The 14,840-nt window shown below is 39.2% G+C and overlaps 1 protein-coding gene across 6 annotated transcripts in view; it reads left to right on the forward strand.

Moving 5' to 3' along the window:
- SH2D3C (SH2 domain containing 3C) overlaps positions 1 to 14,492 on the forward strand; it is a 74,781-nt gene extending 60,289 nt beyond the window's left edge. For all 6 annotated transcript variants that reach the window (XM_063432571.1, XM_063432575.1, XM_063432572.1 and 3 more), the window contains 9 exons: positions 2,026 to 2,154; positions 3,576 to 4,015; positions 4,738 to 4,862; positions 5,303 to 5,826; positions 7,932 to 8,047; positions 8,877 to 9,048; positions 9,613 to 9,724; positions 10,502 to 10,708; positions 11,980 to 14,492. In XM_063432571.1, the coding sequence (XP_063288641.1) occupies positions 2,026 to 2,154; positions 3,576 to 4,015; positions 4,738 to 4,862; positions 5,303 to 5,826; positions 7,932 to 8,047; positions 8,877 to 9,048; positions 9,613 to 9,724; positions 10,502 to 10,708; positions 11,980 to 12,155 (2,001 nt within the window). In that variant the 3' untranslated portion in view covers positions 12,156 to 14,492. The remainder of the gene's footprint in view (positions 1 to 2,025; positions 2,155 to 3,575; positions 4,016 to 4,737; positions 4,863 to 5,302; positions 5,827 to 7,931; positions 8,048 to 8,876; positions 9,049 to 9,612; positions 9,725 to 10,501; positions 10,709 to 11,979) is intronic.
- Positions 14,493 to 14,840: the final 348 nt, after the last annotated feature.

Consider the following 14,840-nt stretch of genomic DNA (forward strand, 5'->3'; position numbering starts at 1 on the left):
TTTTTTTGTTAGTTTTTTTTCTTCTTCTTATAATGACAAAAAATAAATAAATATATAATATTATTTGTATTTTATTTTTTTTCCTGCTTATTTCCGAGAGTGTTAATGCAACCTGTCAACAGGCAGGGCAATTAGCCTGCTGAAATAGGCCAAGTGCCATTCTATTCATTACCATTCTGTTTCTATAGCACAATTTGAGGAAAATAGAATGTGGAACAGTAGGGAGAAAGAAGCAGCAAGGAGCGTTCCTTCTAATTGTATGGGTGAGCACAGCTTCTAGAATTGTACTGTTGGGATCCTAATGACTCAAAGCATTACATCATCACTCTTACAGTGTGCAAGACGAGAAGGGGGGGCTCGGCTCAGGTGTTTCCACGTCCATGAAATCTCATTACAATGCAGACGATGGCTCTAAACCGTCTGTATTATTAAAGATCCCTGTCCAGCTTTGATACGATTTTGTGCAGAAGGGGATTATCTCATGCTGGAGTGAAAAGGGGGGGATTCTAAGACCGGACACCTGGAGCGAGGAGGCAGAATGTTTTTTTTTTGGTGTAGTGCTTAACCCCATTCAATGCTAGAGAAGTCTATCGACACGGTAGAAACCTCAAGTCCTCCTCTGTCTCCATACATGAGGTCAAACCCTCAGACAGATTTAAATGGCTAAATCTGATCCTGTTAAATGGAGACTAGACAGAGACTTGGGGGAAAAAAATATTCATTAACTAAAGGATGGAGGGGAAGATGATGTGTCTGTCTGAAGCCAATGCAGTAGGCAAAAAGAAAAATGCATGAGGTTAGCTTTCAGTCAGTGGGTACAAAGAATCACAAAGAGACATTGAAAACATCAGTGTAGCTGCCCAAAGCTTTATACGGTGAAACATTGTATTAAAGCACTTTCAATCCCTGTTGTATTATAATGTCTGCTATGCTTAGATGGTAGTCATGGCACACAAAAGGCATGCAGTGCGTCTTCATCTATACCTACCGCAAAGTCATTCTATTATGTGTTGTTCTCAGGTTGCTATAGAAACAGTATTTATGTTATTCTAGAATAGGGGTGCCAAACGGTAGATCCCCAGATGATTCAAAACGACAGCTTCCAGAGTGCTTTGTCATTCTAAAGGCACGCAAAGCATCATGGGAGTTGTAGTTCTACAACATCTGGGGATCTACCTTTTGGGCACCCCTGTTCTAGAATCATCGGGTTTGCAAAATGTAGAAATGATTTACATTTAATTCCCTGCCACCCATTGATGGATGAGTGGGCTATGATCAGGCCAGTGGTGTTAGAAATAACCCCAGTATATATTGTAAGGATGTCTATCACCTTGATTGTGACAACTACTTTCCCTAAAGTCCGGCTTGGTAATTGAACTCCTTTATCAAGCATAGAATTTGTCTTCGAGGAATATTACCCTGGATTTACAGTATTGGGCATCAAAGGATTACAAACCAGTTTCAGTCTCAAATCTTGTGTAACATTGTAATTTAGGAGCACCGCAAAAAATAAAAACCAAACAAGCAACTAAACAATGCTGGTTTTATAAAGAGCAATTTAAAGATCGAGTTCTACTAATGGTGGAATCACCATGGTAACCGATGGAATGTTCCTACTGACTGCTACACTTTTATAACTTTGCCCCAGAACACTCAATATGTTAAATGGATGGTGTATCATATGTAATATTTCTGTATGTTAGCATTTTACTGCGTAAGTACTTAGAATCCCGTGGTACTCCGCTTTCAGAATGTGTTTGGATGTTGCTGTGACCATAAAATCATCAAACTTATACATAGGATGCAGGGTAAGTCTTAGTCAGGTGACTATTGCTTTTTAAACGTGAACCCTTACCCCTTAAAAAGTAACTGCTGGAGCTTATTACTGCGTCTGAACGTGTTCTGGATATTCTTCTAACATATTAAGGATCAAATAACGAGATGTTACAGCTTTTTGTTTCCATTATGTTTGTTTGTGTAAATGTATTTGTGATGTTTGTTAATTTTGGGATTATCACCTTCCAGTTCTCGAAGGAGAAATATATTTTGGATACTCCGCCTGAGAAGTTACACAAAGAACTAGAGGAGGAATTAAAGCTCAACAGTTCAGATCTACGCAGCCACGCCTGGTACCACGGACGCATTCCACGGGAGGTAAGTTGGGGATGGAGACATGGAATCGCAATGTTGTTGTGATGTTGTTTGAGTCAAAGTTACACTGCAGTGGCCGACAGGTTATTAACAATAGCTGTAGAAACACTCAATTCATCTTCAGTTGACATTACAAAGTCACAGACATGATTTGTATGTAAATCTGGTGTATACATGTGTGTGTGATTCTAGTCCCATGTTCTTGCACTCACTAGAGACTGTTGATTTGAGAAGGTCTCTGTCACAGACTATAGACTGTAGATTTGAGAAGGTCTCTGTCACAGACTAGAGATGGTTGATATGAGAAGGTCTCTGTATAAGATTCTTCTTCTACATATTACAAAAGCACACATAGTGAACAAAAACCTCTTGTAAGTTACGATAACTGTATTTTGCATTTGTGTATTTCTTTGTATTTTTCACTCGATATTTTGCATACACTGAATGAAATAGCAATAAGCAAGCAAGTCCAGTACAAAGAATTTAAAACACATGGCCACCATTAAAGAGGTATAGGTGGCTCTCCAGTAAGGAGTTGTGTAAGGACGGCAAAGGCCAGGTCTTTCGTTACGTGCTGTGGAATGCCCACACATTTTTCAGAGGTCTCAGAAACAACACTACTTACATTAGATACCTTGACAACAGCATTATATGAGAAATACAATTGGGAAGATTCATTAAAGTGTTGAGTTCCAAAAATTGTGAAGGTGGAGTAATCAAAGTCACTAGTGGAATGTGCCTTCTTATTAAATTGGTTCCCATTGTGGTTGTTCCACTTTTAGAACTTTGGGTCACTTTTCAGAATATGACACTTTAATATATCTCCCCCAGTATGCCAACTAAACCTGCTGAGGGACACATTTGGTGCTAATGTCTGTACAACTTTCTCAACATGCTTTCATTACTGCAGGGAATGTGGAGTGCTGCAATTCTCATGTTTCCAAATGCAAGAATTCTGTGAAATGAGATAGCCTCCAATGGATATGGGGGGTGCATTAGTAGCATTTTATAACAAAACACAGTATCTTTTATGGGTTTTACCTGAGAAGGAAATGTAGCATGGGGGGCAACAATAAGGAATGGGGTTCTCAGGAAGTAAGGGCCGAACAGAACAGATGTGGTCTTAAAATAATGAAGTGCTGTGGAAAGTAAAAAGGCACTAAAAGGACAACAGGCAGTGCTGAGAAGATGAAGCGGGAAGATATACATAAGAAAGAACTGATTGAAGGTCACTTAAGCTTGTGGGATCTCTAATTGAGAGCGGGGGTGTGTGGGGGGGGGGCGCAATATGGTCGATTTTATATCTCTACAAGATTTCAACTGGGTGCATTAAGCCAGTCACTTACCATCCATCTTGATGCCCAGTGTAATTTATTTAGATAAACCATTTGATTTTGATATTAATAATTATCCTATTTTCTTAGGTATCAGAGAGTTTGGTCTTAAAAAATGGAGACTTCCTCATTCGGGATTCGCTGACCAGTCTGGGTGACTATGTTTTGACCAGCCGCTGGAAAAATGAGCCTCTGCATTTCAAGATCAACAAGGTGATGGTAAAGACCAGTGATAGCTACACACGGATACAGTATCTGTTTGAGCAGGAGAGCTTCGATAACATTCCCTCCTTGGTGCGCTTCTATGTGGGAAGCCGACGGGCAGTGTCAGAACAAAGCGGTGCCCTTATCTACTGCCCAATCAACCGGACATTTCCACTGCGATATCTGGAAGCCAGTTATGGACTCGCTCCTTCTAGGCACGGAGGGTCTCACAGCCCCCAAAAAGGACACATGAAAAGAAGGAGCATCACAATGACAGATGGGCTGACCGCAGACAAAATTACCAAAGGCAACGGTTGTCCAAACAGGTACAAATAGCTAGAACATTCCTAGACCTTTAATATTCACAAAACACTCTCTCTAAAACATGAGTCAAACTTTTCAGAAGCAAATAGTTCAGAAGGAGCCAAGCTCAGTCAATGGAGCATACCAAAGCTCAGGTATCAATCTATTTAACCCTTTAAGCGTATGGCAGCTAGCAAAGCACTTCTGCTATTTAAAAGCTTTTCCCTTTTCTACTATCGGTGATTGAATACTGGTTTAAAGTGTTCTTGGATAGAGTTTGTTAAATCTGTATTTTGATCCTAGGAGATTTTTCTGGCCTCTTGCCATCTTTACAAGCTAGCAGGGAAGGAAGACAATTAGCTCTGGGGATGCTTAAATTGTATTTAATATTTTCTAATTTATCACACGCAATTTCACATTTAACCACAGGAGGTATCAGGAATAATTTGACGAAAAGTAATTTGGCAGAGATTCTATTCTTACTAGGTCGTGTAGTCCCAGCGCTTCCACGTTTTATGGCTTGGTCATTGTATATTTTTTCATATATATTAAAGTATTCTTAAGGACTGTGGCTACTTTTAAAAGCTATTGACTAGCCTTATCAAGTGGCCTGCAATTTGCCAATCGTCTCTTCTACAAACAAGATAGTGTTTTATCATACATCTTTCTAAATGCAAATGGGAAGTTTTGTATATTTTGGACTTCTATATAAGATATGGACACTGTTTATTTTTTTGTTTTTCAGCATTTCCTCCCCACATCACAGAGATATTGTCAGAAGTTGTGCTGTCAGTGTGGACCAAATCCAGGACCTGCACGCTCCCATGTCTCCAATCGCTGAGACACCTGGATCCCCTGCATATAGTACAGGTATGTGCGATGCTTGGTTATACTCACTAGTGTTCAGTTAATGTTCATTGAATGTTATCAGATAAGAACCTGATAATTGCTAGCTCATGCAGTAAGTAATATTAAAATGTGTACACATGGGGATTTGGGGGAACGTGTCTTTTAGGGGTTAATTATGTAGCATTTCTATTAAGCCAGTGACTGTGTCTACCTTCCTCTGTCCTGTCCTTCTTCTTTTGAGGTGGATGCTCTAACTCACAAAACACTCTCTAAGAGATGCCATTGTTGTCCATTTACTTTTTACCATCACTGGCCTAGGTCATTCATTTTTTGTGTGAATACATCCTTAAGCAGTATCTGTGTTTGCAGGTGACTAAAATATATTTTTCTATTTTCTTGGAAAATATGAAGTGCATGTTGATTACACTTTAAATTAATGCGCTGCTTTTATCATTGTACAGTTGTCCGAGTAAAGCCCCATTGTGTCACTCCTGCTTCTCCAGTTTTGAGAAGATCCAGCGAACCCTATGTTTGCCCTGCAAATAACAAAGCTGCACTAAACATGGCTGACAGCTCCCATTCTACGCCAAGTCACGGATACCCACACATCTCTCCTTCACCCTCCATGAACAGTTACACAGATCTGGAAAATGGGCACTACTGCCAGCTTCGCCCAGCCTCACCTTCACATGACTCTCCTATCAAATCTCTTCCTCCCAAGAGCTATGTGGAAAGGTTAAAAGTTGACGAGGGGGTCAGGGTTGTGGGCAGCCGTGGGGTGGAAGATGCAGAAAGAGACAGGGGAAGTTTCACTATCCCCAACATGGAGCCCAAATCTTCATTCAACCCATCGACTTTCAAGTCCACTCTTATCCCTTTGGACAACAAACCCCTGGAGATGTGCATCCTTAAAAAAGTCAAGGAGCTCTTTTCCGAGGTGGATGCCAAAACCATAGCCAAGCACATTACCAAAACTGACTGTGAGGTAAGAGACTGAGCTCTAAGACAATAAGATACAGGGAGGAGTTCTGGGTGCTTGGATTCATAAGCAGTTAGTCGCAAAACATTAAATGTGGGACCCACCACCTCTGTGATAAATGTTTAAATACCACACAATCAATGCTTCCCTTATTGAACAGGCCAAAGACTTTGTCACACTGTAAGATATCATGCATTAATTATATGTGAGGAATGGTAGACTAATATATGATTCATCTTTGTGCCAAATTAGATGTTTTAGTAATTAGATCAAAGTATCTTTGCTATACACTTATTTAACCCCGTAAGGGCTAGATAGTATGTACAACTCTATACAAACCTGCTATTTTTAAAAAAAAAGAAAGGCCCTCCATAATGACATAAGGTTTTCAGGACACAATTGTGATGACAGCAAAATATAACATTTTAGTATTTTAGGGCAAATCCAGCCACTATGTCATTACTTATATTTTTGGGAAAGGTAGAACACAATGGATAGAACTGTTCTTGAGAGCAGGTGAGTTATTTATAGGCAGGGTGATTTCATATTGACAAGCAGGGGTAGAAATCACACTTGACTGGTTAGGGATTTGCCCTTAGGTTAGAGCAGGATTGATTTTCCTGTTAGGCAGAATGCACACATGTCAGAGGGCACAGGAGAGACATTGCGTGGATAACCACTAGAAGATATGGCAAAAATAAAAGTCAATATAAAAGTCAATATTGATGCTGACCTACCTGTTTACAGATGCTATGGCAGGCTGAGCGTGTTAGGTGCTGGAGTGCTTTAGTTTTACAGAGTTATGTTTTATAGATTAGGGGTACACTGCTATACACAGACTAAGGTATATATAAAAATATATATAGAGCCCCGCATTCAACTTCCCATGATCCTCAGCTGCCCGGTGCTTGGAATGACACTAATTAACTAAAGTGAAGAAATAGCCAGCATTCTAGGGCTTTAAATGACTCCTTCTTTATTCCATCAGTGTAGAAAACCAAAAGTCAAGGTTTCCGTTCTGCTAACACAACACTAGTTAAATTAAAGCAATCATATTTGGATTACAATACCCTGAGTGAGCCTCTCTTTGGAATTTGTAGTTTTTGGCTGGAAGTTAGAGCATCCGGGAAAGGAAATGTATATAAACGGTGTTCTCGGCTCTTGCTTCTATATATATATATATAATCTTTATACTTAATGCATCTGTGTAAAAACATTTGGTTAATTTAGTAATGAGTGTAGGCACTGGTGTACCTTCAGTTATAATTCTGACGGTAATTTGTCAGGGTGTTAAATCCCCCCTTTTGCATGATGTCAGGACAAAACCTTACTGAAAAGCCGAGTGTTCACAAAATCTTAGAAAACTATCCAGCTCTAAGCCTATGACCTTAAACACTTTGCCGTCTTTATGAGTCCCTGTCCAATTTCTTTACTCAGTAGGTTAGGTACAAGGGATTGGGGCCTGTCTTTAACTCTTTGAAAATACACAAAACATGCTGACATGCTATATTCATACACCCAACATCCAGCGATGTCCCCACAGCCCTAGCAATGCTCCTGGCAGAAGAACCGATCTACTTAGTGTCACGTCACTGTGCATTATGTAGCTGGGACCGATCATTGTGTGATTAGAGGACACAGGTGCCTGCTTTTTGAACGGGTAGGAGTTATAGTGAAATTTGGCAGCCTCTGGAGTTTAATCCAGTGCTGATTAATAGTTAGCAGTTTTATTCTGTGGGGCTCAACAACATATATAGCCACAGGATAGTGACTATTGTACATAGAACACTTCAGCTTTTAAACTCCATTTACCACAACCGTGCTTATCTAGGAGGGCTCAAACTAAGCCATTTAATGACATCAATTTATTTTTAGTAACTCCAGTGATGTCATGATGATGTCATGTTCTACTTTTGCCAGTACTTCTCGAGAAAAAACAGTGACTGTTTTCCCCCCCTTCAGGCCAGCAATATTTTTTTTTGGACAGGAAAGTTTTTAAAATGTCATTGACGTGTTGATTAGATTCCCCTTGGGGCCCTCTTTCCTCGTTGTCAGACTGTAATCTGTTTCCAATTAGGAGACATTAATCTCTACATCTGCATCATTCCCAGGTTGCCAGGATACTCGGAGTTACCAAGGAGATGCAGAGGACCATGGGGGTGAGCTCCGGCATGGAGCTACTGACATTGCCTCATGGCCGCCAACTGCGACTTGACCTTCTGGAAAGGTATGTGAAGAGTAGCTCAATTATTTGGCTGTTATTCTTGGGAATGATAATATGCAGAAAATATCAGCTAGACTGCTGAGCTCCAACCCTGACTGTGCAATGTAGTGATTTAGCCTGTACTTAAAAGAAAACCACTGCTTTAAGACAATGGCAACTTTAAGCTGGACAATAAATTGTGACCAAGAACTTCTGTCTCTAATTCTATCTCATTTCAAATTTAATTTGGGTTCAGGCATCTTTTGTATAGAATTACCTGCTCTATAGGCTGATTTAATGCTAAAAACGCCTGGTCTGGTACACATTTTTTGTGTGTGAAATAAATATTAGTGTGCAGATCATATACCCTATATATGTGTAATTTGTGTATGTGGCTCAATCTGTGTATGCTTTATCAATGCATGTACCTATATGTACAATGCATGTATCTCACACGATCCATTGTATTGACCTTATCTAACCACTCCATAAATCTCGAGAGATTGTTGGCGCTATTCACTAAACAGAGAATTCAAGGTGAATTATAAATTAAAGGTCAGAATAGCTGACTTACAGATTTTTTTTTTTTCCTAGTTCAGCTATTTTGACCTTAAATGTGAAATTCCATTTGAAGTCCCTTTGAATTCTCACCTTAGTAAACAATCCTGCCAGGGTTATAGAAGTTATTTCTAGAATTCCATGTTTTATTTTCACATGAATTAATTGAGCACATTATTCATAATAGTGTGCAGACGATATCAATAGTCCTTGAGAGTCCTGCACGTCTACCTCTGTACCGCCGCCATTGCTGTCGTCACACAGGCTCACCACCTTGTTTCTCCGCACGTTGCAGGTTTCACACCATGTCCATTATGATTGCTGTCGATATTTTGGGGTGCACGGGTAGCACAGAGGAAAGGGCGGCTCTTCTCCACAAGACTATCCAGCTGGCGGCTGAGCTGAAAGGCACCATGGGAAATATGTTCAGCTTTGCCGCTGTAATGAACGCTTTGGAAATGGCACAGGTAAAACACCAACGTTCTTGTCAGAGCTGGGTGCGGCAAACTAATTAATTATTATACCGGGATTGTTCACTAAAATATGAATTGTCAGAAGATCAAAACACATTTAAAAAAAATTAAATGGCCGACCATTGACCCTTCACTGAATAACCCTGTCAGTTTGTTCAGCAATCCCGATTATTTTGTTGCCAGAGATATTTAACTCCAGATAGTTCAATTCCTTTAAAAAAAATATATATATTAATGTACATGTACATGTAAATTTTTCAGTCTTATCACTGTGAATATAATGGCTATATTTGATCTTAATTAGCCGTGAGTAGGCCTCAGATTTGACAGCAAGTTGAATTTATTTTCATATAGTTCATACAAATTAAGCTATTTCATTTGGTAACCCTGCTGTCACAGTAATAAGCTTATGGGGGGAGGTTCGGTCACTATAATTAAGCTCCACAAGACCTCCTGCCTGGTCCATTATAATCTTGAAGGAATAGTTGGTCTAACACAGCCAGATTAATGCATCCTCACTGCATGAAGTAACGTAGCCTGTCTATCCCACACTCTCAGATCTCCAGACTGGAACAGACATGGATAGGCCTGAGGCAGCGACACACAGAAGGAGCCATCTTGTATGAGAAAAAGCTAAAACCATTTCTGAAGAGCGTCAATGAAGGAAACGGTGAGCGTCTGCCCTGAATCTCATCAACCTTTTTCTACAAGAATCTTGAGGTTTTTTAATTGCTGAAGGCTACAGATTTCTAAAGATTACCCCAGGATCAGTCTGACTTTATCATCATTAGCCTATTCCCCTGCTTTTGTGTTCATTTTCAAACAGAAATTTCAGTTGAGGCTCTTGTAGGATTAACCACACAATTTCAACACTTGTTTCATGTTGCCAGCATATTTTTGACAATGTTTGCGTGTGTTTCTTCTTCTGTGTCGTAAGTGTCTCTAACAGAAATGTGGGGCATAGTTCTAAAGTGGAGGTGGAGCAATCACTATAGTAAACACTGGAGTGTTCCTGCTGATTCCATTGGTTGCCATGGTGATCAGTCCTCTTTTAGAACTTTGCCCCACTTTCCTGCTAGTGACACTAAATCTTCAACCTGTTGTCCACCCGCTTTGGCCAATTACATTTTATAATGTTATATATTTTTATCCTGTCAAAAGGGCACAGTGATGGCAAATCACTTAAAAAATCAAACAAATTGAATAAGGTTTTTAAATATTTGGATAAGAATAGATTTTAGGTTAGTAAATCGAAAGCTATATAGCGCTTAGCAGGAGCAAACAAGTAAAAACAACGCTCTATTTAGAATCCTATTAGATGAGATATTCATCATCACACCCCTTTTACAAGTTACCTTATAAACAGAAGTACAGAGATGTGTGAACGGTTTTTGCTGGATGGACTTTTTTTTCATCCAAAATTAATAATGTGTAACTCTGTTTGCAGAGAGCCTTCCTCTAAGCAACACCACATTCCCACATATCATCCCGCTCATTACCCTCCTGGAGCGAGACACCCCTCTGCTTGACGGGGGAGAACCCTGGGACAGCATTGACAATGGAGTAGAAGTAGTTATGGCACATCTGGAGGCTGCACGGATGGTGGCACATCATGGAGGACTTTACCGAACCAACGCTGAGATGAGGCTTCAGGGTAAGCAGAAGGAGGAAAGCATGGATTCCCCTTGGGGGTTCTTTTCCAAACCCTTATTCGGAATATATCATTACATTTTAGAGACCTTACCTTCTAGGTGGATATTAATCTTGTTTTCAGCCTATATTACACGAACCTTGGACATTTCTTACAAAGCTAGGTGTACATTAGTATGTGTTTAATTAAGGCTATCATTGATATTCTGAATACTTAACTGGTAGAATGTATTCCTTTCTTTTGTTTTTTTTACATTTTTGATGTGACAAGTATCATAGATAGCAAAATAATTACATATGTATGGAAAAAATGAGTACACTTGCACAAGAACACAAAAAGCGAAGTATTGCTTGATGGATCTCACATAACATTTGTAGCTTCAGTTTTCACACATTTTGTAATTATATTTAAAAGTCAAAGCAATCAAGAGATAATAAATACAGTAACGCATATGAATCGGGCACATGGCATGTCATGCTACCTAAATTTACCAGCGAGATGCCCATTATAAAAAGTTGGACCTAGAGGTTTTAAAATTCAAATTGTAGATAGAACATGTCTGGTTTTCTAAGATAGTTAATGAAATAGAGGAAAAAAGAAAGTAGTAGTAGTACGGCAAGAAAAGAGAGAAAATGGAAGAAGACGATAATCTATTTATTTCAGTAGATTACTGATACCTAATGCTGTTTGCATTCTATTATCTCATTATAGACAAACCGGTAACTGTGCGATGTAACCAAACACATGAATCCCAGATATGAGTCCAGTGATTTATATATTACTTGCATTTGCAGCTCTTGTAAGGGCATGGGGATCGGAGTTGTCTGTTCTAATTTAGCACAGTCATGTCCCTCTCATTAAATGACATGTGGAACCTTTAGGTAAAAATCCCAAGCCATTCACTCCAGTGAGGGGAACAAAATCCCACTTCCGTTTCTAAATGTTTTGTGCTAAGGGCCATTTAAGGCAAAACTGGGTCATAATATTATTTATGGTTTACTGTAGTGAACATGTCATTCCCAGTGCAATGGAGAGCCCTTCAAAAATAGTCTAATGAGCTTAAATAAATAATATATTAAGCACAATGAATGGGTCACTGATAATTATCTAATGGACAACTTGGTGACCAAGCTAGTGTTACGTGTTGTTTGGGTCCTGGTAAAATAAAATGTGAATAGCGACTGCTTTAATTAGTGCAGTGCTACCTTAAAACAATACATGCACGATGTTGTCTGCATTCACCTTTCACTCACAAAGCTCCATGTTTTTTCCAGGCTTCCACACCAGGACAGATCTTCTGGAGGTCTCCAGTACAGAATTCCAGATGCGGATGCTGTGGGGCAGCAAAGGGGCATCTGGGAGTCAGGCGGAGAGATACGACAAGTTTAATAAAGTGCTCACTGCTCTGTCGCACAAACTGGAACCCTCAGTGCGCTTCAGCGAATTATAACAAAAGGTGTCACAGTGAAGATTGGGGACCAGCAAGGAAAGAACAGGCAGGACATGAGAGACATGACAAGGGCCAAGAATAATATCAGACAACGGGTTATCACAGCGACACATCCCCTCTTTTCTAGGACCCATTGCTGCAAAAAGCCCAGCAGAGCATTCTGGGATTGCTAACAATGAAGAGGGTGAACTGCTAAGTCTACAGACAGATTGGCATCTCCGTGGCAGCCAGTCAAAGCATGCCCTGCTGTGGGAGGAGGAGAAAATGAATTAGGATGTGTCAAAACTGTGCTTAGTCAGAAACAAATGTACCAATATTCTCTTTGCCTCATTATGTGGCCAACTGGGGCACTAAGTAAACAATTAGCATGGATTATAAACGCCATCTAGTGTATGTAAAGGCAACTGCAGGCATAGCACAGGGAGAGCCCTCTTGATTTTATTTTTGTAATTGTCAGGGATAATTAATAAAGGTTTAATTGTCTGGAATTCAAGGTGAAGTTCACATTTTTGGCCAAAATAGCTGAAAAACGACAACTTTTCCCCTAAACTTTGAAATTCACTTTAATTTCAATTTGAATCCCAATTCCCAAATAATTCTCACTCTAGTGCAGGGGTACCCAAAAGGTAGATCCCCAGATGTTGGAGAACTACAACTCCAATGATGCTTTGCATGCCTTTGGAATGCCAGTAGAATGGCAAAGCATCATGGAAGCTGTAGTTTTAAAACATCTGGGGATCTACCTGCTCTAGTGACTAGCCCTGTATGCCTTTATCACTGCAGATCACAGGAAGGAATCCCAGAAAGAGATATGCTTTTTTTATTCAAAATTCTGTTTAACAATATTGATCTTCTAGAAATAACCTTTTTAAGTCATAAATACCTGCAAAGTGTCAGAATTGAGAAACCTCTATGGTAGGTACACTGCTCTTCTGGATATTTATTGCCTCCCAAAAAATGCCTTCCGTAACCAGAAAAAAACAAACAGACAATTTGGACAAGGCCCATTCATTCGGCTTTTTTTCCTATCCAATCTGCAGACATTGTACTTATATTTCAGGATAGCTGCCTACCACTTCTGCTGGAAGGCTGTTCCATGGATGTACTATACATTTTGTAAAATCATGCTTTCACACATCATTCCTCATGTTTCTGGGGGACATCTGTGCATTCTGCCTTCATTGTCACTAAGTGACTTGCTGTGTTTGCATTCGATATGTGACAAATATAATTCCAGGCATGGTTTTTATTTTTATTTTATACAGTTATCACCATATTTTGATATAAGACATTAAAAATGTAAATTAAATGTCTCTTTGTGTCAAAGGATATAATGACTGCAGGAATCCTGAGAGGGTGGGACATATATAAAGGAGATTAAAGGGGTGTTTTGGGCATGGGAGAATGAACTAGCAAATTATTTGCACAAATGTGTATATATACATAAATATATATTTTGCCATTTCATCACTGAAGACGTTAATTGTGATGTTGTCAGTAAACAACTGTGAATAATTTTGTAAAAATATTTTAACAGGGTGTAGAAAGAAAAGAGCAGTTTGTGCCCAGAAGTTAAAGGAACAAACAAGGCACCATAACCACTACTGCATGATGTCGTTGTTATGATGCCAGAAGTAACCAATAGCCCCCCCCAATGTAAGGGATCAAACAGTTTATGAACGGTTTGACTTGCTACCTGAGGTCTGCCTCCATTACTTATGGAAGAGAGCCAAAATGTGGGGGCGCCCGGGGACTCTGTCGACTTGAAGTGGTTATGGTGTGCAGTATGTTTCTTTAAGGCAAAGTTTGAGGCAGATACATTTGTGGCTCTGCTGATGGCAAATTACAACTCTCCCCCATGTTGCACTACTATACAGGTGGTAACATTAAGGGGCATTGTGAGTTGTTAGAAAGCATAAGAGCCACAGTTTTATATACTTGTGAATTGCTAGAACACAGCGTACATTAAACAGCTTATGGAGGGGTTTATTCACTAAATGGTAACAGTAATTGTGAATTGAAAGTTGAGATGCAAAAAAAAAAACAAAGCCAAAACCGGAGAGATCGATAACTTTTCAAACACTGCTTTTGTGGCCTCAATGTGTTTTCAGGTTGTCAGTACACTGTTTAGTGAATATACTAGTTGAAATATGATTTTTTTTTTTTTTAAATTGGAATTCCGAATGTCTGTTCTCATTTGAAAGGGAAACCCTTTGCCAGGGTGTAAATAGCTGAGCATTTATCTGTAAATAGAGCTTTATTTCTCTCTGTGATGTACAGTATCCTAGATCATTCATTGTACAGAGCAATGTCTTAATGATTTCTGTGTAAATAAACGTATTGATGTAAAGAATGGAGTTTTGGTACATTTGATACAAAAAAAATTGTTGGGAAATAAAACACACAAACATAAATAACTCAATAACTTTAAAGGAAAACTGTCACTTTACTGGATTTTTTTTTTACATTCTTTATTTTTGAAGTGCAATAAGAGACAAACATGCTTTTGTGGGCATTAACACACGAGTAGACATTACAAGAGAAATTTCAATAATACAATATGTGGGATGGCAAGAATGTCGCACTTTTTTTTTTTTCTCAAATAAACAAAAAGAGTAGGCTGAGAGAACTTTTAAACTGGCTAGACAGGCACGGTTATGTTTAACAGGTGACTGTACTTTTGGG

Source organism: Pelobates fuscus, chromosome 9, assembly GCF_036172605.1.
Source record: "Pelobates fuscus isolate aPelFus1 chromosome 9, aPelFus1.pri, whole genome shotgun sequence".
In the NCBI taxonomy this organism is placed as follows: Eukaryota; Metazoa; Chordata; class Amphibia; order Anura; family Pelobatidae; genus Pelobates; species Pelobates fuscus.